This window comes from Thermobia domestica, chromosome 11, assembly GCF_964235325.1.
Source record: "Thermobia domestica chromosome 11, izTheDome1.hap1.1, whole genome shotgun sequence".
Classification (NCBI taxonomy): Eukaryota; Metazoa; Arthropoda; class Insecta; order Zygentoma; family Lepismatidae; genus Thermobia; species Thermobia domestica.
In genome coordinates, this window is record NC_137464.1 from 6,777,281 (window position 1) to 6,805,083 (window position 27,803).

Sequence of the window (27,803 nt, forward strand, 5' to 3'; positions counted from 1 at the left end):
TCTTCACCAGATCTAATCGTCTACGAAGGCGCCTTTTTTTCCGATTTTAGGCTCGAAGGTGATTTCCCTGGGAGATGAAAATGTCGAATTTTTTTTTTAGCTTTATAAGATTGCCTGGCCTGTATGCAACCATATTTACTTTATGGTGCTGCGGGCTTATATACCAGCACAGGATAAACACCCGGCAATAAAATTGTGAAAGCGTTGGTTTTTGATCAAAAGATCCAATATATTTCAATGAAAAAAATTCTTGTACGTCTTATATCTGCTGATGTGCTTATTCCGTAGAAAATACGAAAACTCGATTTAGTGACCATTCAAAAATTTTCTGGCTCTTGATCCAAAACTAATTATTGGCAAAGATCGCAATCTATTGGTCTATTTTTTTGAGGGGGGATCATTTCTAAAATTCTTGTTTCTTTTAAATAACCAGGCCCTAAATTAAGATTCAGCAATAACAAGTCTTTATTAAAGACTAAAGATGGCAAAGTAATTGAAGTCATATAAAATGAAAAAAAAAAATCTACGTGTTGGTTTATATCTAAGCCAGAACAAGTTTGATACATTGGAACTACAAATATTGAAGTATAGTCCGCGACAAAAGAAGATAGAACATTTTGCATACACTTTGTATATTTAAAAAGCGCAATTTTACTGTACAATATGAAGTGCTTGATGGTGGACATTCTAGGCTTCTAAGAAGCCAACAAGTGATCACATCTTGTAGAATTCTCAGATAGTAGGAACGTAAGTCAGTCAACAGTTTAGGAGCACTGAATTGACCATTTGAAACTTTACGTTAAGACTTAAATTCCAATAGGCTTGGTAGTGGCTGACAGAAATTACCTATATAAAAATTAAGCTATCAATTTTACAACCAACTGCATTGTATGCAGGATCTCTGACAGAAATTAATGAATACGAGCAGTGTAGATTTTTTTCTTTCGAATGTGTTTATTATTTTAATAGCAGGGCCGTCAAATTCGGGAGAAAAAAGGGAAAAAAAAAAGATAGGACAAATTGCTTGGAATATATGTATGGGAGCGCCGTCGTATACTCTCGCCCCGGGCGCTGATTTTCCACGGCACGGCCCTGATTTGTAGTGTGGTTTAGTATCGGTGATTAGTTCCATGTTATGTGCCAAAAACTGGTGAATCCTTCTTGCAACATTGTTGTGTCTTTTTAGATAGTCTGTGGGAGCCATTACACGGCATGAGTCTGTGATGTATTCAATTATTTCTGATGCGTGTCTGCACTTTCTGCACTTTTTATCCGGTATTTCTTGCTTTAATATATATTTACAGTAGTTTCGGGTTTACAGTACATTTACAGTTGATATCACACGGTCCAGGATGGCCATCATAAATCCTACTGTTTCAGAAAAGAGTCCACTTTTCTTGAGCCAGGCCATGTTGATTGTCATTTATCTGTTTTATTGTCCTCTGAATAATAATTTTTAAAGGTTGTCATGGAGTTCTTTTGATTATTATTATTATTATTATTATTATTATTATTATTATTATTATTATTATTATTATTATTATTATTATTATTATTATTATTATTATTATTATTGAAAATTTGAGAATCCAATGCTGCATCTGAAGTATGCAGGTTTCACGAAGGGAAACAAGGTTGGGGACCACTAATGTAAATAATGATAATTAAGGTAAATAAAACGATAATAAATAGCACAATGAGTTTACGTTAATTAAACAGAACTTTTATCTTCAACCACACGTCAATTCGTTATTGTCCTATATTATATCTATTGTGTTTGAACAACAAGAAAGCGTGGAATTAATAATTCACATGTATAAGTAAATGAATACTTTCTTCATATTATCGTGATGATAAGTTGTATCGTGAATTACGTAATACGTCATTCGAAAGATGTAAATAGTTTCAATATAAAAGATGCGTAGGTTGATGACCTGTAAGTGTTCCACAGAATTAGCGGTTTCATTTACATTTCTCTAATAACCCTTCACTATCCAAGAGAAAGGGAATGATTTGTATAATGAGCAGTTTTCTAGCTGAATGTGCTTCCTTTTTTGCAAGTTTTAATTGCATTAGCACTGGTTTTTAACACTATTTTGCATTGGTAAGAGCGCTATTCCTAATTTTATGTTCTTTCATTTCCTTCAATGTTTAAATTATAGAAGAAACGGTATACCAAATATAAAATATCATGTCAATTTTTTTTTTTCCTTTTTTAAAGGAGGATGAGGCTTTAAACTTACGATCATCGTGAACCCTATTCGTGAGTTCGAGTCCTGAAGACCATGAGCGTTTTCAACTGGTATCGATCGTGACTCAGTGGCGAATCTATCCCGGGATCCTCTATGGTGAAATTAGTCATGTTAGATCAGTATCAACATAGGCTTTCTTTTACATGTGAACAATGGCGAATCTAACTCGGGGCCGGGGGCCCTAGCCCGCCAGTATATGAGTCACAAAAATAATTTAAGCTATTATTTATAGATTTTTGAAACTGTCTGGGGTCTGGCTGCCCCCACCCCCCAGTTTTTACCTTCTAGATCCGTCTCTGAGTTAGAAGCTTGAAATTTTGCACACTTATGCTTTTAAAATCTAAAGTTAATTTAATTCAAGTGCAATTGTATTGAACTACCGTATTAGCTTTTAAACTATAGAGAAGCGGCACTTACTTTTGATACATACCTCGTAAAATGTGCCTGTATTTAACAACGGTGCACAAAGAAGAAGGAAAACCAAGCTTACATGGTATAGTGCAAATCTATCAGATGAGGAATGAACAATGGTAGTGGTGCAAGGGAACAGTAATCAGTTATGTAAGATTCAGTGTGTCACTCGGGCAACTGAAGACTTTCGCATTATTCCTTAAGTAACGGTGCACTATTATGTGTAATATTCATTATGTTTCTGTCTGTTTAACTACACACGCATCTATTGTATTTGCATGAAGAAAAAAAAGCGGTGATGACTGGTTTGTTTAACAATGTGATTCAAAGAAGAAACATTACGTTGTAAAGGAAAACAAAATTGGTAGTAGTTACAGTCACAAGTCCATCTGTTTGATGATGAAAAATTTGATATGAAGGGTTGCTGTAATGATCCTTGTGCATAGGTGTTACGGTAATGCACGTAAGCTTCCAGGAAGCGTGGTACATATACACAATCAAAAACACGTTAATCAAAGAAGTAACATCTACGAGTATTCTTGACGGTGGTCACATTGGGAAGTTTTCTGTTTTTTTAAAGTATAGTTTATTAACGATTGGTCAGTTATGCAATCCATAACACACAATCTTTCGTAAAGTTACGTTTGATAAATGTGACCGTGTACTACACGTATTTTTGACAGATACTAATTCAACACATCTGCTGCAAATTACAGTGACTTTTGAGTCTTATCATGCGGAAATGAATCTATGTGAATCATGAAAACATGCTTTTGAGACCTGGATAGTTTTTGCTCCCTAAAACTAAACATAACATTCTTAACCTGACTTACAGCTGAATCAGTTACGGTACTTATGTATTCTCTTGAACGATTATGGCAATCATATATTTTATACAGCATATTTAACAACTTCATGGTGACCTAGTGACTAGCGCGTGTGTCTTTTCTGCACCAGATCCCGAGTTCCCTTTCCGGTAGGCATGGTGCTCATCCCCCAAAGTCTTGGAAGCAACCCCCGAAATTTACCATTCTTTCCTCAAATTTGTCTTTCTCTCCATAAACTTACCATTCTTTCCCCAAATTTATCTTTCTCCCCATAAATTTACCACTCTTTCCCCAAATTTGTCTTTCTCCCCATTATTTTCCCAAATTTATCTTTCTTGCCATAAACTTACCATTCTTTCCCCAAATTTGTCTCTCTCCCCCATAAATTTATCATTCTTCCCCAAATTTATCTTTCTCTCCATGAATTTACCTTAATGGATCCAAATGTACCTTTATCTCCTTCTCCTCGAAATTTATCATCCTTCAGCTTGATTGTACTACTTTTAATTGAAAATGTTGTCTTCCCCCCCCCAAAAAAAAAAATCATAGGTGCATCCTGTGCCCTAAAACTCGCCTGTGGAAACCTCTACCAGTGAGAGAACATTGATGGATTACGGTTGTTCGGATTCCCGTTTAAAATATAGCTCCCAGTCTCATATAGACAGGGCACTGAACAGGGACAAACAAACAAACAACAAAGATAACTTACGAGAAATTGAACTTCGACACAAAAACATTGGCGGATCTAGAAGATAAAAATTGAGGGAGCCAGAACCCAGACTATGACAGGTATATCTTAAGTTTAGTATAAACTTTCAAAAATGTATATAAATAATAGTTTAAATTATTTTTTCACTCAAAAAAGTAAGGGGCCTAGGCCCCCGGCCCCGTGCTAGATCCGCCACTGCACAAAAGACAACATTTTTTCCCGTTTCGTTGAGAGTGCAGTGCATGTAGCACATATATATATAGGGGTGGATACAAAGGGGATATAGGGGCTATAACTCCCCTTCACGCTCAGGTGTACACTGGATAAAATGGGCTTCAATCCTGCTTTACACTGGATAAAGCTGCAAACTATGGTTTAGCCCCTCTCTTGATCATATTCTGGATCTACCACTATATATATATATATATATATATATATATATATATATATATATATATATATATATATATATATATATATAACTTTAACATTTTGTGGTCGATTAAGTAACCACTCTTTATAAAATCTATTTACATTAATAATTCAACCATACTGCGTATGAATGATTTTCGATATGTCCTTTGGTTCAGAAAATAACCACTACACGTCTACATTGTTTTGCCAACAGATGGTACTGCCTACTTTCAAAGTAACTGCTCTGGAGCTTACAAGTCTTGTAAGCTCCAGAGCAGTTACTTTGAAAGTAGGCAGTACCATCTGTTGGCAAAACAATGTAGACGTGTAGTGGTTATTTTCTGAACCAAAGGACATATCGAAAATCATCCCTATGCAGTATGGTTGAATTATTAATGTAAATAGATTTTATAATGAATGGTTACTTAATCGACCACAAAACATTAAAGGGTAATGTGGAAAGTAATCGTGCACCTTATGCAATCTATAACTTTCGGCGCACTAGAACCAAAAATTATGAATAAAAAGTTTTACGCGTTAAAGGGACAATGTTAGTTCTCTTTCGAAGTATTAAACACTATCAAAGCTGTGTTCATGATCCACAGCTGATTATCATTTTTTGTTTTCCGTTTAGTTAGGAAAAGAAGCACCATGAGTTCATGCAAGCATGAAAGGAAAGGAGACATGGGTTCATGTGAAACTTCCGATGCGAGCGAATGCTTCTAAACGTTATCTCAAGGGAACCACCGACTTTACTTTTGTATCAAAGTTTGATGTGCAACATCAAAAAAGTTGCAGCAGTACTTCGAAACATTGATACATTCTTACAAATAGTACCAATATTTTTCTTCCTTTTTTCATTGTCGTATCATTCTAGTTGTGATAAGGTTCTTAAAGTATTTTATGGGCTTAAGAGTTGGACAAAATCTTGAAAACAGTTATTTTGGTATTTTTGAATGTACTCTTTGTCCTTTCTTTACGGATTAATGATTTCACACTGCAGTCTTTAGAGTTTACATAATTAATAAACTGTGAGCACCACAGTATAAAATCTGTTTAAAGAAAAGAGGGAAAGGAAGAAAAGAAAAAACGTAAAAGAAGGATGAAGAAAGAAAAAAGAGCAACAAAAAAAAAAAATACCATATAATTTAACTGGGACTCGCACATTAAATTTTGCTAACTGATTTGAAAATTCTTGGTAGCTCATTGAATACCGTTCACGAGGATCATTCCCCCTGGCGACCAATTTTAGTTATGCATTTTGGGTGGTCACAAGTTTCAACTGTAATGAGATATGGCAGATATCTATTCTCTAGTAGAAAGCAAAGCGAAAAAAAAAAATGTTTTAAAAAGGGTTTACGAGGTTCTCCTTTTGACTCTGAGAAGGTACAGAGTTTGTCCGTAAAATAGTAGGACTGATTTTTTTTTACAAAAAAATCGCAATTTTGACACATCGACTTAATAGTTTTCAAAATATGCCCTTTTTGCATCAACACAGTGTTTCCAGCGACCCTGCCAACCATTGAATTCTCCCTGGAACGCAGAAACTGGAATGCTCTTCAGCCCCCTCCTTATGGTCTCTTGAATGACCTAGACCAAGTGGTGGTGCCGTCCTTTCATGACCCTTTCCAGTTGGGGCAAGAGGATGGTGTCTGCAGGAGCGACATCTGGGCTGTAGGGTGGCTGCGTAAGCTGTGTAATGCAATATTTGATCAGGAAGCCCATGACAGCAAAGGTAGTGTGGATCGGCGCATTGTCGTAATGAAGTTTCCATGATCCAGCGATTGCTGGACCTACGCGGCGACTTGTTTTCTGAGTCTTTCAAGAACTTCCACGTAGAAATGCAAAATTCACAGTCTGACCAGGCGGTACAAACTCTCTGTGAACCACTCCTTTGCAGTCAACTAGCTATCTTCCCTCCCAAAATAATTTGTGCCACTCAAAAATACTTGATCGACCCATGCCATCACTCCCATAAGCAGTCTTCATCATGTCATGGGTCTCACTCGCAATTTTACCCAGGTGGACGCAAAACTTCACCGCGTAACGCTGATCTAACAAACGATTCATTGTGGTGATGGGTTTACCTTAAACTCGATCTACACTCCGTGAAGGCTTGGAGACGATTGGCGACTGGTGCGCAGGTAGCTAAGACCTCCCACCACTCATTGAGCGCAGTAAAATCCCTCTCCTTCACGTTTTGGCGGGGAAATATCAGTCCTACTACTCCCTGGATAAACCCTGTACATAGTCTTGGATACAAACTCGGCTATTGGTTCACTTTAAACAACAGATCCCACCTTACATGTCGTGGATGCTGAAAAAGGACGCCAAACTTTAAACCAATCAAATTTATTCCATGACGCTATTTTCTTTAAAAGAACTTAGTGATTGTTATTTGTTAGAATACAGTTTTTGGTTGGGGTTTTTTGATCAAAGTCTGCTTTGTGTGAAATCAAACAATTCTTTAATTTCCTCATGATACTGGGCCAACACTGAAAATATTGGCTGACATCGAACCCGGAACCACGCGTCCCAACAGCAGGCATGTTTTAACAACATAATATTCATGATGGATATTAGTAAAAGTGAACAAACTGAATATATATCCACCTGTTTTTTCTCTAAAAATAAAGGTACAGGTACGCTTGATCTGAGGTTCATAATAGTTAAAAAGTTACATACCTTTCAGAGTATAATAATAATAATAATAATAATAATAATAATAATAATAATAATAATAATAATAATAATAATAATAATAATAATAATAATAATAATAATAATGTCCAGTAGAATATCACTGCAGTCTTATAACAAAAAATTCGTAGGTACTTTATATATAAAAGATGCTTTAAAAATGTCAGATTCTTACATCTTAATTTTATAATAAAATAAACGTAATGATAATCAATATTTGTTAGTGATTTGTTTCTTTCTCTTTTTCTCTTTCTGTAAACAGGCGAAAGTAAGCTACTAATATTTGTTTTCAAAAGGCATCTCAAGAGTTCCACAAATACTGAATTTCAATAACAGCATACATATACTACATTGTTCACATAATATCCTTCCAAAAACCAAAATATTTTATAAATCTCTACTAAATTAATGGATAAGCTTTGCGGAAAAAAATCTAGGGAATGTTTTAACTTAATCCTCTTCTTAATTAATTGGATATATTCAAATGGAAACTGAGTAAAGGCTCTTCTGCGGAGAAAGTACAGAAGTACAGAGGTGCAGTCAAGGGCGCCGATTTCTCTGTAAATTTATAAATAATTTATAAATTTATTTATAAATTTATATATATAAATTGCATTCAAATTATAAATATTCATAAATACAATACGGGGGCGCACATGAGCTTTGGGGGGGGGCGGTCTCCCTCGGCCCTTCCCCCAGGATCGGCGCCCTTGGTTGGAGTCCCAACACAAGCTGTAGAACCTGTGTTCTATTTTAATCTTAATATCAAGCTTAAATTGTCAACAAAGATAAATACTATCGGGAGAGCTTGGTTCACAATAAATGAATTTTCAATTCTTATTGCAATCAGAGGCAAATGAAGGGTCCGGATTACTCTTGAAAATTGTAATTTCTACGTAAATTTGTGCATATTTTTTTTTTAGCGTATTTTGAAATCTTATATGTTGTATTTAATTTGGAACTCTTCGGAAAGAAGTTTCTGGGGATATATCTACTTGCAACGATTTAGTGTATAAGAAACTTCTATAATTCACAGCACTTCTTTAGCTACTAATTAGAGTTTGACAGGGAGAGGGAGTTGATTGACCCTTTTTCATTAAAAAGGTGGTGGTTCGCCGTATACTTCCGTACCGGCAGAATATAATACACTATAGTTATTGAAAGTAAAATATTACTTGCTTTCTAACTTGAAAATTAAATGTATGTATATAAAGAACAAATTTAGAATTTGAAATGATCATTGTTATCAAAGAAGTCTATTATTTATTTATTTATTTATTTATTTATTGAACAATTTCCCAGATACAGCATAACTTTGCCATTTTACACAGGGACATGCTAAGAAAAGAAAAAAAAAAAAAAAAAACAAGACAACAATAACAACATAGAAAAAAGAGTGTAAAAGTAAAACTATTCCGTCAAAGCTCGTTTAATTGCTCTTTCAAACACTGGGTAGTTCGAAAAAATGTCCACATCAGTTGTTACTTGATTATAACTGTTTGGTATTCTATAAAAAAGAGACCTCTGTATAACAGCCAACGTACTTTTACTAAGGCAGAAACTGAAAATAAATAAATAATATTTGCAGATGTTGTTCCTTAATAATTACGAAAGCAACCGTCTTGACACGAGCCTCGGTGTGCCTGGAGGTGTGTGATGCCCTACATAAACACCAAGTGTTGCATGTTTCGATGTCTTCGTGTCTGACTATGGTGCTCGTACAACCGCCTTCACTTACCTTTTTTAAAAAACTTCAACATTCTGAGCTTCAACTCAGCAATCATTAAATGAAAAGTGTTTGTATGTAAGTATTTTAGTTAAAAAAAGGAAGAAGAAATAGCCATGTATACTACATACTTCATTTAATGGGAAATTGTTTCATGCACGGCTATAGTAGGCATATTTTTTACCTTGCCCTCATTAATTTAGCGTTATGCAATTTTGTACGTTTTCGTCGACAATCTGTTTTGCACTATTTTGCAAGTTGTTGTACGCGCTAATCGCATCACGCACAAAAACAACACATCTTTTATTTCATTTTAACGCGGAATGTGGATAATTAAATTGAAATGGATGGTATTTGTCATAAGAATGGGAAATACGTGCGCAGAGTGTCGGTTAGAAAGTTTCTGGAAATAATTCGGATGCTACAAAAAAAAAAAAAAAAAAATGCAACGTTAAATGTGTAATAGTAGATCTTTGTATTGGTTTGGAATAGTGCTGTTGAAATCGTTTTTTTTTTTTTAAATCGAAAACCCTTTTGCGGTTTCGGTTTTGAAAACCGCTTTTGCGGTTACTGTTTTGAAAACCGTTTTTGCGGTTTCGGTTTTGAAAACCGCTTTTGGGGTTTTCGGTTTTCAGAAAAACGGTTTTCTTAAAAACCGAAAATCGCAAATGTCACAATAATTCGACAGCACTAATTTGGAATAGGAGACACAGTGGCTCAGTGATAGAGCACTTACTTCTGGTGCGTGCGGTCCCTGGTTCGATCCCGGGTCATGTAAATTTGTGTTGGACAACATCTTGTCCAAACGTTTTCTCGAGATACTTCAATTTCCTTCCACTTTCTCATTCCACCAATTCTTCCATCATCATTCACTTGCTTTAATCATCGTCTCCCTTAACGTAGTCGTGGTACGTTAAACTAAAATAATTCATTTTTTCGTTCCGTGGTTTGGAGTAGAATAAAATACACTGGCAACGTTTTGCTTCTATAACCTCTTGTTTTCTAGGGTCACGGTGGATCAGTGATAAAACGCTTACCTTTGGTGCGACAGATTGCATGTTTTGATCCTTGGGCATGTGAGTGTGTGGGGAGGGAGAGAAGATTGTATCTGTCAGTTTTCCCACATGATCATCCCACCAATACTTCCATAAGCATTCTCACCAGGATTGGTGTCGTGGTCCTGCAACATAACTCTCTTGCAGGTGAAATAGTATTATGGGAAACGGCGTATACTGTGAAAAGTTGATTTTGATGTGCTCCCCAGCTGCATCAGATTCAAAACGTTCAATGTCCTATAAGGATGCAGAAATAACTTTTTTTTTTTTTAAATCTGTCATGGATCATCCTTGTCCTTTAGAATACAGGGCATAAACATGAAATATAATATAGGGTGTTCCATGAACTACGCAACTTTTGAAATGCCCGCCATTTCTGTATTCGTAAGTTGGCAACACTGAATGTTACGCGATTTCCATCTGTTGCCTTTGTGGGTAGTAGCAACAGAGTGTCCAAAAGCGCATGATCGCCATCCGTTTTCTGTACGAGTAGGAATTCACCAACATTTATCACATTTGTTGTAAGTTTTCACTATGACAATATGCTGTTCTGTCATGAATGCTCCATTCCTACCCGTACAGAAGACATATGACGATCGTGCACTATTCGGCACTCTGCACGGGTGTCTCTGGCGGGGGGACGCGTCCCCCCAATATTTTGAAGTACAAAATATTCGATATTTTATTCAAATTTACTTACTAATGACAGAATATGATAACATAAATAATAATTGTTATATCTATTTGGAATATAATATTCAGGCTGTGAAACGATTATAACAGAGTTCTCGATATGTCTCAGGTAGTGTTTCTTCCAGACACGTTTTTTTTGGGGGGGCACTGACCCCCCCCCCGAATTTCTGAGAGGGCCCATCCGGATGAGACCAAAATAATACGTCTATAATATAAATGAAATAGTACCAGCAGTGGCCCCAGAATACTACGTTTGCCCCCCGGAACATTTTTCTGAAAGAATGACTGGCCTCAGGAAGTCCGTGAAGATAACAAATTGAATCGAATAAACAGGTTGAGCTAGGTACTTGCATTTGGATAACTTTCTTTGATGTCCCCCGAAATTTTACATGCCAGAGACGCCAGTGGTACTCTGTGATTACTAACTACAACAACAACAGATGAAAATCACTTAACGTTCAGTGTTGCCAACTTACTAATACAAAAATTGCGGGAATTTCAAAAGTTGATTTCTTTATGACACCTTTTAGAAAAATTATTTCACTTCCACACCATGCTTTCCGTTTGACTCAACTGGAAATATCGTTTGATCAAATTGTATACCTCAACAAAATATAGAAACGGCACAGTAGACTATATTTCGTTCTCATTGTTGTCTAGTGGAGCGATCTGTAAAGTTAGGATGACGATGGTGAGGCGAATCTCATCGGAAATTATAGTCTCTTGACTGTCCTCGAAGTTTTTGTGATCGTGCACCTGTTGAATGCAGTAAAAATTGAAAAAATACGTGCAAGAGTTGACTAAGCTAAAAAAAAGTGGTAGAACTCTCACTTCTAGTGAAACTGGTCGGTGATTCGATCCCATGACACGTCAGTTTATGCTAGTCAATGTCTTGCTCGTGGATTTTTCAAGGTTCTTTCGTTTCCTCCCACATCCGCATTCCACCAATTATTTCATAGTCATTCGGTTTCATTATTGAGCGTAAAAAATTAAATATAACCTACCGGTTTAACGTCCCACGATTATGCCTGTTAGGTTAAGGGAGACGATGATTAAAACTAATGAATGATGATGGAAGAATTGGTGGAATGAGAAAGTGGGAAGTACACTCAGGTCCAAAATTATTGTCGCATGTCTATAAATGTGTTGTTGTAGGAATATAATTTGATAACGAATTCGCCCGATTTTTCTTATAATGTTAGAACGTGTATAATCGGCAAAGACGTGTATGTGGCAAATTTCATGTCAAAACAGCAGTAAATAAGAACAATAAAACGAAAATAAAACTTTCTTGTCCATTTAACTACATTTTTCTTCATTCATTCTAATGATCGTATTTATAATTCTTTCCCCATGGAATTTACCACAAATATACATTTCCCGGTTACGCACATAGTATCAGTATTAAAAGTGCCCTGCAAAATCATTATCAAATTATATTCCTATAACAACATATTTATAGATATGCGACAATCATTTTGGACATAAGTGTACCTTGAGAAAACCCACGGAAACGATGTTGTTCAACAGAAACTTACTTGGTCGGGGGTCGAACCAGGGACCCCAAGCACCAGAAACAAGGGGCTCTACCACTGAGTCATTGTGGCCGCCCCTAAAAAAAAAAGGCATATTCATTGGTTGTAAAATTGAAACATTCCATTTCAATAAAATATCCTCCGAGAGTTTTAGGAAATATACTGCAAAGAAATTCTTAACGAGATAGAAATGGATAGGATATACCACTAATATTAGCAATAAATTGCACAAGCACAAAAAAGTATCTTCGTAAGAGAGATCGGCGTTGTGAGAGGCATGTGTAAAGATGATTTAACTTGTGTCGTACAAAGACTTTCCCTTCCTTCTGAACAAAGAAGAAGAACATACGTATTTGTTACGTAATAAGGGCGTTCTCCATTGCAGTCCATCAACCCTGAATGCGTAATACTTTCTGGTATCATTTTCTTAAAACAAAAACTGTATATCTACTGTATAACTTAGTGACCAAAAAACGGTCTGCCGCCTACAATTCAAAAACTGTATAACCGCCATTTTTTTTACAAAAAAAAAAAAAAATAGAAAAAAATATGATTTCTCACAAAATGGCAGGAAATTAAAAACGGAAGTCTTTTTATAAAATATGAGATCGCAATACCATTTCAGAAAAAGCTGAAACGGAACTCATTAAAAAAAAAAAACTTAGCTTCAATATAGTTGGTCAATTCTTGTGAGGATATCCGGTTTTCTAGCTCATTTGTCCTTACCACCAAATATCCTTTTATAATGCATTCAACTATAATACAACTGTAAATTGGCAGAAAAAATGTATTATATTATGAAGTTTCGATATCTTTGTAAAAGTTATTTTTCATATTTATCGCTGATCTTAAGAAACCAGGCTATATTCTTCCGACAAAACAACGTGTTCCTTCTTTCAGCCAAGCAGGCAAAGGTGAATGGTAATGCTTCGAATTTTGTAGCTGACCTTGGTTAAAATATCCCTTACAGCCCCTTAATGCAAATGTCGTACTCGAAATTGTTCTCAAGTTTGTTTGTATTGCTAAATAAGTGAAATTTTGGCAACATGTAACGGTAGTTATTCTTAATAGTAAGTTTGATACATTAACTAACTAACTAACTCTATGGGCTATGGAGCCCGAAGGTTCAATGCCGCATTCACAAGAGCTTTCCATTGACTTCTATCCTTAGCCAACTGGATCCAGTTTCTCCTTAATATTCCAATTTCTGTTAGATCCATCTTAATATTGTCCCCTAGGTCTTTCTAATGGTCGTTTTCCCCAGTTTTGAAAAACGTTTCTACTTTCTTCGATTCTGGCTACATGACCTGCCCCCCTGAGAGCATCCTAGATTTGATGACTCTAACAATGTTTGGTAAACGGTATAAATTACGTAGTTTCTCGTTATGAAATTTCCGCCATTCACCATTCCCGTTCCTCCTGGGTCCACCAATATTCGCCTCAGTATCTTGTTTTCAAATGTTTTCAGTCTACGTTCTTCCCTCCGACCATGTTTCGAAACGATACAGCACAACAGACATGAATATCGTTTTATATAATTTAAGCTTTAAATTCCTCGATAGAATTCACGACGAAAAGAGATTTTGAACTGAATAATAACACGAATTTCCTGCTTTCGGTCGACATTTGATTTCTTCGTGGATATGCTTTTGGTCTGTTAATATTGATCCTCGATATTTGAAGTATCCACTTTGCGGAGAGTATTATTTGATATTTTGATGAATTTGCAGTATTAAGATCCCGGCAAAGTCCCATGTATTTGATACACTCTTGAATTTAATTCGGCTTCATTCCCGAGATATCTTCTGAGTGTTCTTTAAATCAGATTACAAGCTAGTGCAAATCTTTTCAGTTTTCAACCTAGATAAGAGGGGGAAAAATAAAATTTTAAAGTTTAATGTCCCACGTTTATGGCGGCTAGGCTAAAGGAGACGGCGACGGTGAGAGATGAATGAAATGGTGGAATGAAGAAAATAGAAGGAAACGGGAGAACCCCGAGAAAACCCACGCACACGGTGTTTGTCCACCACAAGCTCACTTGACGCGATCAGATAAGAAAAAGAAGTTCATACTAGGCTTTCTTTCTTGTAGAAAAGAAAATGATAAGACATACTTTGTTACAACCTTTAAAAAATGATTAAATGTAAAACATTTTACTACACAAAACAGTTATAAAAATAAATGAATATATTCAGGGTTTTCAGAAAGTTACAAGGTATCTTGACGCTTCTAAAAAGATGATTGCCGATGTAAGAAACAGAAACAGCAGTATAATATTCAAGAATTCATATTTTCTGTGCATTTTCATTTTTGAAGTAGCATTTTGCTGCTTCAATAAGATACGAGCTCCCAGATTTACTGAAATTGAGAGACGAGAGATAATTAGAAGAACAGGAAGCTTCTGCATATTATGGAAAATAAACAACCACAAGTTCATCTATCATTATGAGAAGTTGAATAAAGAAATAGAAAGCTATGCACGAAGAAAATCAAATCTTCTACAATATTATTAACTTTTAACGAAAAAACATGTCCAAATATGAAACATACAGCTTACCAATCAAATAGATCTTGTTGAGCTGAACAAAATGTAAACGGAATGGAGCCATAAATGTAAACGGAAATGCTTAGTTTCCGAGAAAATGGAGAAAAAGTTACAGTAGAGAATGCTCCAAGAACATAGCCAGAACGAACTAAACAAGAATGGAGAGATGGAGCGGGAAGGATAACTGTCATTGTTCCTAGATGTAAAAGTAAATTGTTTTATCCGCGCCTTCTTCTTTTGGGGAACGGTGGCCAGTTGGCCAATAGACAGTTAATCAGTGGCCACCGATTACTATTTGGTACCAAAATGTTTACCATCCTTTTAGATATTGATCAACACCAATATGATCTCTCTATGACTTACGGTTCCCGAAATATGGTTTCTTAAAACTAGGAACGTAGCCAGAGTTCTGAGTTGGGGGGAGGGGAAAATTTGCAAATGAAATAACCCATATTATATATATATATATATATATATATATATATATATATATATATACAGTGGCGGATCCAGGATATGATCAAGGGAGGGGCTAAACCATAATTTGCGGTTTTATCCAGTGTAAAGCAGAATTGAAGCCCATTTTATCCGGTGTAAACCTGAGCGTCAAGGGGGGGGGCTATAGCCCCTTAGTCCCCCTTGGATCCGCCCTTATATATATATATATATATATATATATATATGTGTGTGTGTGTGTGTGTGTGAGAGAGAGAGAGAGAGAGAGAGAGAGAGTACTCAGGATAATTCGCGGAAAATATCGTTTGGAAAGCTCACCAATAGATTGCCTTAAACTTTAACTACTCTTTCAGGGGTTAGAAATGTAAACCTCTCCTGCGAAATGTGATAATGAAATAATAATTTAAAAATTATGTATTAATAATGTTTACTTATGCAAGGGCAGTATAAAATGCAGTTCTTCATATAAATACATTTTGATACATTTATACATACGTTTTTGCTTTGTACCTTTATATACTTTGTACCTTGAGAAAATAGTTACAAATAATATAGTAACAGACGTTCACTACCCAAAAAATGCTATGAGTTCCATGAGGCTACCTAAACTGAACACACAGGCTATCAAGACGTATATTTTAGTGTTAAAATGTAATATTCTACATAGTAACATTACATACTAGACTAATAAACTTCAATATAATTTCAACTAGCTATCGTGTACATTTAATAAGCATTCACAAACTTTAGCATGTTTTTCAAACATCCTGACTTCCTTTATATTTGAAGGCCTATTACCATAAATTTTACAGTAATACTGTAAATTTTAGGGTAATCGGTTGGCAGCCAGGATGGACGGTGATTGGTCAGTAAATGTGGCCGCAATTGTTATAGTGTAGTACATTTTATTGATCATAAAATCGTTGACGTCTAACGTGTGTCTCAAACATAAATCAATATCCAAGAGGCATACAATTACTTGAACTTCCGTGAACATAAAAAAAATCTAATCAACGAAGTACATATATAATAAAATAATAATTGATAAAATATTGGCCTAATATTACAACACTATTGTTTTTTATGTTGTTCTTGCATCATCTGACAACGTTTTGCCACACTGTATTTACAAATTACTTGCTGAACACAAACTGTGACGCCTATGAACGACTTTGTGAATATATCAATAATTGTATCTTCTTCATGCTTAGAGGCTATCTCTTGTTCTATTTCAAGTGCGGCTAACGCTGATGTTCTATCCTAACCAGACTAAGATATGATTTGAACCTTTTAGCTCTTGCGGTCACCTTCAACACCTTCTGAAACTTTCATCTCTCTCTTTAGATAAAAAATACCTAGGCATGTTGAAACAATAAGCAGTCAAGGACGTAAAAGTGAAAAGGGTCTACAGTTCTGCCACATGTTCTATCCTTATTCATATATACTGTATATCTATCTATACACATAAAAATGAAAGTGGCTATGTTTATGACTTTTAATCTCTTCAACCACCCACCGATCTTGATCAAATTTTCAACATAGATGAGGTTCGGGCCCAGGGTGTCTTTTTTTTTTTATCATTTCACTTTGACAGTGTAATTTAGGGGAGGGGAAGATATTTAAAACTGATTGAAGATGGCCGATATTAGTGTCGACTCCATAGTTTACGGAGTCTCTGAGATGAACAGTGACACTGCCAATGCTGTTTAAATCCAAATCTAGCCCCGTAACTTCGGGAGAGGGAGGGGAAATGTATAAAAATGATCTAAAATTAGGAATGGGCACGAGTCGAGCTAAAACTTGACTCGACTCGAAACTCGAAGCGAATTCGAGTCAAGTTTCGAGTCGAGCCCAAAGTAATTTTCTCGAGTCGAGTTCTGACTCGAGTCACTGTTTTGAGGTCGAGTTTCGAGTCGAGTCGAGTTTGATGAATGGCTCGCTCGTTTAGCTCGTTGTAACTTGTTTTGAAATCAATGCCTGATTAGACTGGAAAGCGAAAGCTATGAGAAATGTAAGCAGTAATTTTTAGTATCGATCACGAGATATTTTTAGTATTGATCACGAGATGGGACACTGGTCGCATCTCATCTCGTCTCGACTAACAAGACGACAATGAATTTTCATAAGGAGACAGCCTCGAATGTCGTGAGCACCAATATAAGTATATACTGTAGTTCTTACCACCAAGGCTGAGATCTGGACGGTTGAAGTTTTGAGCAGAAACACAAACCCATTCCGGGTAGTGATGTTAACCGGCTCAGCTCGGTTCAACTGAGCGAACAGCTCAAGCCCGCTCGGTTGAGATGAGGCACCGACTCGGCTCAGGTGAGCTATCGGCTCGAGCCGGCTCGGTGGGGGTGAGCCATCAGCTCAGTTTGTTTCGGCTCAGTTCAGTAGTGAATGAGCTGTGAGAAGATCCACTCGAGCCGTTCAGAACTCTAAACCCGGGCCGAGCAGTTTTGAACATTTTTGGCCGGCGTCCTCTAACTTGTAGGATTTTGGTTCGAGCTCGGATATTTACTCCCCCGGAACTCAAACTCAGAACCTCGTGAATGATGTTCTTGCCTGCTAGACTTCGTGACTACTAAGGTCAGCAGTCAACTAGTTTTTAGTATTCAGATATAAATCTCCTATCTTTCATGTTTATATACAGTGGTGTTCTTATAATAATAATAATAATAATAATAATAATAATAATAATAATAATAATAATAATAATAATAATAATAATAATAATAATAATAATAATAATTTGAAGTAGTAGTCAGTATCTTTGATAATACAGATATTTTTCATGTAGGATACCTGATGAAAGTACTTGAAACTACACACAGCATTGCGCTCGATTTGGCTTGTTTTGACTCGAAACTCGAGTCAAATTCGAGTCGAGTTGGAGGAAATTTGTGGAGCCGAGTTCTCGAGTCGAGCCCAAAGATGTCTGTTTCGAGTCGAGTCGAGTTTCAATGACAACTCGCTCGAACTCGCTTGTGCCCATCCCTATCTAAAATGACCGAGATCAGACAGCGCTTCAGTAATTATAAAAAGCGACTGACTAACGGAACATGTTACTAATTTTTCTTATTTAAACCCAGAAAAGCGAGTAATTGACGCTACTTACCGATATATCAAGAACGTGTGTGTGTGTGTGTGTGTGTGTGTGTGTGTGTGTGTTATCACATTTTCATATAGATAGGAGTTATCGTGTTACCAAATTTTATACACACCAGATCCAAGTAGGAAGTTTTGTTTTGCTTTTCGACTCAAGGAAGCGTTAAGCGGCTCCCAGATTTTGAACATTCAAAAAGTACCCCTTGAAGGGGGAATATCTCAGTACCCCTTCCAGTTAGACAGCCAAAACTACTCTAATGTATTGTAGATTGCATTTTGTTCTTTCCATGCAAACAGAATGGTCACTCTATCTAGTACATAATAAATAAATAGTTTTGTTACTTTTTTTAATGTCTGTCATTTGCCTGCTTACCCTCCAGCTGTAATTTCTGCTTCCTCTAAAGAAGTCAAGTTGGCTACAAGCCTCCTGTACGTACTGCATTAGAAAAAAAAAAAGAAAAGGTAATTAATATGTCTAGAAACGACAACGCATATATACTTGCTTATAAAAAGTGAAAGTATATATAGTGTCTGCATGAGAGTGCAAAAGAAGTGCAAATACCATTTTTAAAAAGAACAAAATAGTAACCTTGCATACTTACGAGTGTTTTGACCGAAAGAAAGTCTTGTAATTTGTTAAATACAAAGAATGTTATTATTACTATTATTATTTCTAAAGTAAGTAAAAAAAAAAAACATTAGTTTAGTACATGTGTTAATTATTGTTAATTGTCTGTTTTGTTGCAGATCGACCGGGAAGGTGTCCTCGACCCTCAAAAACTGAGAAATGTCCGCACCCGGTGGACACATGCCAAGTAGATGAAGACTGTATAGGAGGTGGCGGAAAATGTTGCCAGACCGCCTGCGGAAAAGGATGTATGGATCCGTTGTTCACAGGTAACGACAAAACAAAAATAAATCAGTGTTTTTTGTGCATATCTGTCATAAAATTGTTTCATAACTACTTCCTTGTTTAGGGTGATCAGGTAAACGAGTACCTCTCAGAAGTTACCTGAAAAATTCAAACAATGCTGCCAGAACTAATGTGATTCATTACCATAGCTATAAAAATTAATGTTAACATTAAGTGATTAATGTAACCTCTTAGGCATGTTGGAAAACATAAGGAAAATTTAAAATTATCGTTAAAATAGGTAACAAATACAAAAATAAAACAATATTCCATTAAAAATAGTACTTATTTTACAGAAAAAGGAATATTACAAATTACCAGGTAAAGATTAGAATTCGTATAATGAAGTTGACGAACTATAATCTTTATACTAATCGGCGAAGCAGTGAAAATGGCGCCATAACTGTGGAACATTAAATTCAAAATTTCATTTGTTCCCTATTTTCTGAAAGAGACGTTCCCATTTTTGTTTCCATCACTTCTCCCTTCGTAAACCCTCATACTTTGCCTCTTCCTTCTTTCCACTCCTCTGTCATAAGGTGTTTTTTGTCTTACACCTTCTGCGATTTCAGATGCCGTTTTTCAATTCTCAAAGATCTTTTAGTTTAACGTCCCACGATCAGGCCCTTTAGGCTAAGGGAAACGGTTGATTAAGGCAAGTGAATGATGATAAAAGAATTGGTGGAATGATAATCTCGGAGAAAACGGGAATACCCCGAGAAAATCATGGACACGGTTGTCCATTACTACCTTACTTGGTTGGGAATCGAACCAAAGACTCTGTGGACCAGAGGTAAGCGCTCAACTAGTGAGCTACCGTGACCTCCTGATGTTAAACTCAAGTTCAAATCAAAAATCTAATGAAAATTTTCCGTAATTCTTCACTAAACGACCTATAAAATTTACCATAGAATTGATTTCTTCTTTTTCTTTTTATAACAAAACGAATTTCAATCAGTTTTCAAGTAATTAAAAAAACAACAACACTTCTGTAGAAATTTTTGCTTTGATGCTTCAATTTGAGTTCAGTTTCTAGTGGAGAGACACAGTCTTCGTAGGTTCCAGGACATCTTCGTAAGAGATTCTACTAAAATGAAAATTACACTAAAAATTAATGCTGAAATGTTGTGCATAAGTGAAAGGCTTTGTGCTTAACAGGTTAGTCACTTGTCATGTTCATCATTATTATTATTCTACAGCCACTACAAAAAATAGAAGGTGAAAGTTCTGAAGCTCAAGAGAGTCAACTGGCGTACTTCGTTTGCATAATTGATGGTTATTTGCATTGCATGCATTATTGGAACAAGGATGAACTGTTCATATTGCTTCTTCAAGAATTACTGGAACAGCGTTCATTCTATTGAAATAAATGTATTTAACAATAGTCTATAAACAGACACTTTATTATCAAAGTTCTAGGTATAGTCGGTGTAATGTTATTTGCCATTAACAACAAAACAATTGATCTGCTTAGAAGTATTCAAACATTAATCTGAAGGAAATAAAGAAATCTCGGAGGAGGGCAGAGTAAGCAGCTTCGAGACCTTCTGACCTCCAATTTATTCTAAGTCTCATTAATTCTTTGTTGATTCTTTTTGTTTGTTTGTTTGTTTATAGTTAATGTACAGTACCTTTCAATTCTGCAAATATTCGCCACATAAATGTTGAGTTTAAAGCGAGGTCCAAACCAATGTCCTCCAACTGGAAAATTTGTAACTATTAGATACGTGAATGCTGAGGCAAAATTTCGTTTGATTGCGGCGTTTGTTTATCATTTTATTTTATACCCACGCTACCTATATGATACTGATGCTATGGACCAGCAACTTTCACAGAGAATCCAGTGGAAATTGAATATTAATGTCCACACAATACGGTTCTCAGCTGTACTCTTTCCTTGACATAACAGTTAAGGTTTTAACTAGTTAAAAATATTCGTTATTCTAAATATGTTTCGGGGTACATTGTGGCTCTGTAGTAGTGCGCTTATTTCTGGTGCATGAGGTCCCAGGTTCCATCCACAGCCAAGTAAGTCTGTGGTAGACAACATCATGTTCGTGTGTTTTCTCGGAGTACTCCGGTTTCCTCCTATTTTCTCATTCCACCAATTGTGCCATCATCGTTCACTTGCTTTAATCATCGTCTCCCTTAGCCTAAAGCGCGTAATGGTGGGACGTTAAACTGGAAGATTTCGAAAAATGATTCTGCTCTTATTCAAATATTGGAATAATTGTATTATTCAAAGAATACTCTGTGTTCGAATTTTTACAGTATTAGTTTTAATACCGTTTGTCAATTGTTGTCTATTTGTCTCTCCTCCCTCTTGTTCCTTCCAGCTTCAAGATATAGTTTTTTTTTCTTAGTACCCCAACAATTCGTTTTCTCTTTTTAATTTTAAAACCAGTATTGTTATTTCTTCCCCGAATATTCCCAAGACCTCCTCATGGTTTTTGTGCAGATGTTTTTATCTGTTATTTCCGTGCCTACGTTTTCAAAGTATTTAATCATTTTTCGTCATTTTCGTGTACGTGACGGTTACAAATAGCCTCAGTGTTGATGCTCAATCAATCAATCAATCATGTAAACCAGAACACTCTACACTAAACACTAAAAGAAGGTTTTTCTTAACTTTTTATTTGAAGACGCACAAAATAGAAGTTTCTTCTTAGATGCTCATTTCGTCATTTCTATCCTCGTTTATTTGACATTCGCATATAATCTCTTTACCAATAACAGTTCCTGGCTATTGAAAACGAGTCATCTAGCGTGGGACAGCCGGGTTCGATTCTCGGCTGATTCCAATTCTTCGTTAAGCTGTGGGTTCACTTCTCATATTAAGCTGTAAGTTCGTAGCCTCACGCTGAAAGGGACGCAAAACTCAAAATCAAATCAAAGCAAATGGAAAGTACTGTGACACAACTTGAACAGATAAACGTAAAACATCTCCTAACATCTACAAAAATCAGTAATACTAGGCATCTATCATATACTCAGAAAGTTCTTTACAGAAGATGAACTCTTCAAATAATCTGCATTTGCCAGAGACGCCCGGAAGATTAGTAAGCTGAAACCGGTTTAAACCAAAATACAGCAATAAAATGAAGTGAAACGTTCCTCGGTTATGCTGGCTAGGCTATAGGAGGTGGTGATTACGAGAAATGAAGGGAATAGTGGAAAGAAGAAAGTGGGAGGAAATGGGAAAACCAAGAGAAAACCCACGCACACGGTGTTTGTCCACCACAAAGTTCACTTGGCGCGAGCTGGGATCAAACCAAGGACCCCATGCACCAGTGCTCTACCACTGAGCCATCGCAGCATCAATAATAATAATAATAATAATAATAATAATAATAATAATAATAATAATAATAATAATAATAATAATAATAATAATAATTACATTTGTTAAATGTAAAGAATTACAGCTTTTAATTGATTTATTGATTTTAAGGTTAGCGTCTCTTTCATCAGCGATGTTATATGAGACGTGGACCTACTGATTAACATGGAATCCGAACTACATGAACTCCCTGCGGGTATCGAACTCGGGTCTCCCACGCCAAAGGCGCATACGCTAATCACTTAGCCACGAAGAAGGTCTACAGCTTTTAATTGAAAATGATTTTAACCCATAGTGTACAGCAATTAAAAGGCTTTAGGTAAAAATACAGAGTATTTAATACACCTTATTCTTCTCATGAGGAGAGCGGATACTACCACTATAGTTCCCAATAGATAAATTATGTATCTCTTTTTATAAATATAGGCCACAGAATTGTAGAATGCTATCCCCCTTTCTATTGCATGTTGTAGATACTTGTTTATTTCTTTCTAACTTGTGAACAACTTTCGAGCAGGAGACGGAGAATGTCTCATGAAGCAGATGGTCTTCATTCCATCCTGCACGAAGACGACATAACATTCAATTTCACAGTTACGCACCGATAAAATGTTTTCTTAGGCACCTCACGTTTTGTCAACTTTCACGAGAAAATAAAAAAGAGAAGTTGCAAAAAAAAAAAAAAAAAAATGTTTCAGAAAGCTTAGCTTTTAAATTATTGCATACATATTGCTTAGAAACAAGAAATATAATACAGCAGAAGTGTCAGTTGTTCGTACTTGAATAATGAATATATAACCGGAAGTTTGAATATTCTAGGATTCCCCCCCCCTTCCCTATTTAGAACTGAACTGCAACAAAAAATGTTTTGATGCTTTTTTTTTTTTTTATCATTCATAAAATTCTTGCTATGAAGCCAATTCCCAGTTTCACATTTTCATCTCTAGCGAATCCTCACATTGTACTTTTTCTGAATATAGAATTGAAAATTTGAATATTAAAAGAAATTTGCCCTTTTCGATATTTAGGAGCGGAATTTTCAAAAGCGCTGAAATACATGTTCACTTGTTTTAAATTGAAAGTATATATATGAGGGCTATCAGGAAAGTGGTACCCGTTTGTGCAATAAAGACAGAGTAGTACATATTAACAAATATACACATTTTTATTGGAAAGAGCATACTTTACACTACCTCTCCACATAATCACCAAGCAAATTGAGGCATTTGACATACCGTGTGACGAGTTTTTGTATTCCAGCGTCATAGTCCTCCGCCGCCAGCGTACTGAGATACGTAGTCACGCCTCGTTTAAGTTCTTCATCGATGTCAAATCTTTTTCCCGCCAGAAAGTCTTTAAGCTTCGTAAAGAGTTCATCAATTGTGACGCGCCGATCGTTCCTCACGCATTCATCTACTGACCTCAGCAGTTCGTCTGTAATGGGAGTGTACTCCCTGAACGCTCCTCGTTGTGTGTACTCCCCCTCCCCAGGTTGAAGTTGCGACACCAGCGCCGAACAGACGACCGTCCATCACATTGTCTCCATACACCTCCTTTAATTAGCGATGAATTTCACAAGATGGAACGTTTCGTGCATTAAGAAATTTAATCACGGCCCTCACTTCACAACTGGCGGGGTTCTCAATTCGTTTAATCATTATAAACGAACACAGACACAACACAGGCACTGCTAGCGTCACGCAATCTCGCACAGAGCAGGCAGACAAGCCCCTGACGTGGTCTGACATTGCCCAGCGGCTCCCCGAGTCGTCAGCGCTTCATGCGGCGCAAACGGTTACCACTTTCCGGATTGCTCTCGTACGTTGAATTTTATGGGCCTTATGCAGAGTCGTTCTGAAGCTTGATTAGTGCTATACTAATGAGTTCGACTAACATATGTTTCCTGCTGTAGTGAGGCTTTTAGTATGATCCTAATCATACGTCAAAACGACTCTGCATAAGGCGGTATACTTCCAAGTTCCTCACATTTTACAATTTATGATTAATATAATTCTGGAAATTAAAATATAGAAGTTGTCTCCTTTGGCCCTTTAAATGCGAATTTTTTAAAGTCGCTGAAACATGTTTCCAATTAGCTTTCATAGGAACTTTATATGCCGAGTTTCATCTTCCTAGGAAACTATTTTCTAAGAGTCTATTTTGACGAAAAGACAGAATATACTACATAATGGTTCCCTATTCATGAATCTATTCTTAATCTGCACTTTGCTTGACTATACTAGAATGCTTATAACATAGTTTGCATATATTATATCTAGGCTTTCTTCCCAAAAATTTTGTCCGAGGGGGGGGGCAAATTAAAACGGGAGGGGATGAATAGGAATACTACTTGCTAGACGACGTATCTGTATAAGAGTGACATACACTGACCAACCAGAACATCATGCTTATCTAACTAACAACTAGTATTCCCACCTTTGGCTCACAGGACGGCAACAATGTACCTTGGCATAAAAGCAATAAGGCTTCATAGGTGGCTGGAGCCATGGCACACCACACCTAAGCACACAAGTCATTTGCTTCCTGTAAATTTCGTGGAAGAGTTGATAAACTTGGATCTGATGTTCAATGACGTCCCAAAGGCGTTCCATTGGGTTAAAATTGGGTGATTTTGAGGACCATTGCAGCATTAAAACTCGCCAGTGTGCTCCTCGAATCACTGCCGAACAACGTTGGCCTTGTGACTAAGAGTATTCTTCTGCTGAAAGGCGCCATTCGCAGTTGGTAATATGCCGACAGAATGGGTCTCCGTAAACAGCAATGACCTGCTGTTAGCTAGGATCCGCCATAGTGATCTCTACACGTACTATTGGATCCATAGGTGACCATGTGAAGGTTCCTCAAATCATAATGTTGTTGTTGTTATCCTACTGCGTACATTTCGAACAGCTGTTCCCCTGGAAAATAACAGATTCGACCCGGCCATCGATATGATGATGATAGTGTCGTGTTTCATTGGCACATGCAACGTTGTGTCACTGCTCTGTGGCCCATTCCAGCTGTTGTCGTTGATGCCACGCGACTAACATTAATACATATGTGGGACGTTGAATGCGGAGACCCATATCTAACTGTACGGTGAACTGTGTGCTCAGACACACACACACACCCTATCCTGTTGTACCACCTCAACAGTCTACAATGTCCAATTTCTTTAATGAGATGTGGCTGCCTCAATTATCTGGTTTGGTCTTGGTTTCACCGTCCTTCTCCGAGCTCTCCTGTAGCTATGTAAATAGCGTACATGCCTTTTGCGTGGGAGATTCCGATCCGGTTCCTGCGGGAGCTCATGTGGTTCGGATACCACATTACGCTATCGGTGCACGTCTCATATAACCTCATTGCTAAACGGGACGCTAAACTGAAAGCCAAACCAATCCAAATCACCGTCCTGTTATCACCTTTGAAACACATTAACCACGCCAGTTTGCGAACACCCGACAAGTCGCGCAGTTTCCGAGATGCTCGTTCGCAGCCATCTGGCCATTATAATCTGACTTCTATCTAACTCGTATATATTGCCTCTCTTCTCCATTCTACGCACAAGCATTACACTGAATGATCGAGAGAGATCCCTGTCACTGTCTGGCAAGCAGTTCTGCTGTAGGTCGTGCCTCTGATGTCAGCTCAACGTCTTTGTAACGGGTGGGCATAACGTTTTGGTTGCTTGAATGTACAATCACAACCAGAGCTGGATTAACCCATATGGAGGCCCGCGATTAGAAAAAAATATTTGGCCCCTGCTCACTTCTAATGCATTTCTATGAAAGTACAGTAGGAAAGTTACGGGAAAAAGTTTTTATATTTTGGTCATATTTATCTTGTGATGATTGTACTTTGTATGATTCTTTTTTTAGACAGAAAGTTGAGATTTTGATCAGAGTGGAGGCTCCCGTCTACAGCCTGCTATGGCCCCCTTAATCCTGCTCTGATCGCAACTTAATTTATCTTAACTCAGAGAGGCTTGTCTCCAGGAAATATGCCTGGAAAAAATCCAGATTGTGTCTACTCTTTATTTCATCCAGTATGCCAAAAGATAAAAAATTACTTCCTTCCCACCACACTATAAAACGCAAATAAATATATTTTAGTCTTTCCACTTCCAACTTAAATCACCGTACGCAAGTTAAGAATATAGCTGAACATACAGAAAGAATTCACTGGAACTTCCATGTTAACACTTTGATACTTTAAAACTTGTTATTAAGCAAAAGTAGGTTATCAGAACTTACAATTTAAAATGCAATTGAATATTGCTTGTTCAGTTGACAGTTCTGGGCGATGATGTAACGCTAGCATGGCAAAGTGTGTTATTGGATGTGTGATGATTGGAACTGATGACAGGTTTGGGAATTTTACATGCAATTCAGCCAGATAGGACCCAACCTGTGTGAATACAATGCTGAAGTATACAAATGATTGACGGAAGAAATGAAAATGCAACATGCACCTCAATAAATGCTCTATACAATATTAACACTCAAATAAAATAACAGTTCGTGTTACACGTAATGAAGTATGTATTATGTGTAGCGATTGCTGCTCTCTCTTCTGCTTTTCACTCATTAAAGGAAGAATAAAATGTACCATTATTAAATGCAGTATCAGGTTTCTATTAATTACCTGAACAAAGGAGACTTTTAACCCATTTGCCCAAATTAATAGACTGGACACTAAGAGTGACCAGTTCTTACCCACTATGAATCATATACGTATTATCTCGTCACTATAAAACTTCCGTGGTTTCTGATTAAAAAATTGTGGCATGTGGTTTTTACAGGTCTCTATTGAAACTAACTTAACACCATTCAGGGAATTCTGCAGAGATCGAAACAAATGATAGTCTTTCGTTGTTAGATCCGCGTTATAAAGTGCATGCACGGGTGTCCGGCTAGATGCATTAAAACTTTCCAGCGGAACCTCATAATTCCTCACGGGTCATTAAAGATTGACATCGTGACATGGTGGTATACTACACCCTTCCTATTGACCAATTCCAGTTGTTTCTTTTGACTTGCTAGGTGCACTAGCGCTAATTGTCGACAGAACAGGTTCTAGTGTATCATTTTGGCCGACAGCAGCAGCTCGGTGATGCACG

General features: G+C 36.7%; 1 protein-coding gene across 3 annotated transcripts in view; it reads left to right on the top strand.

Moving 5' to 3' along the window:
- LOC145663850 (uncharacterized) overlaps positions 1 to 27,803 on the top strand; it is a 226,098-nt gene that overhangs the window by 110,450 nt on the left and 87,845 nt on the right. For all 3 annotated transcript variants that reach the window (XM_081729974.1, XM_081729972.1, XM_081729973.1), the window contains exon 3: positions 19,179 to 19,328. In XM_081729974.1, the coding sequence (XP_081586100.1) occupies positions 19,179 to 19,328 (150 nt within the window). The remainder of the gene's footprint in view (positions 1 to 19,178; positions 19,329 to 27,803) is intronic.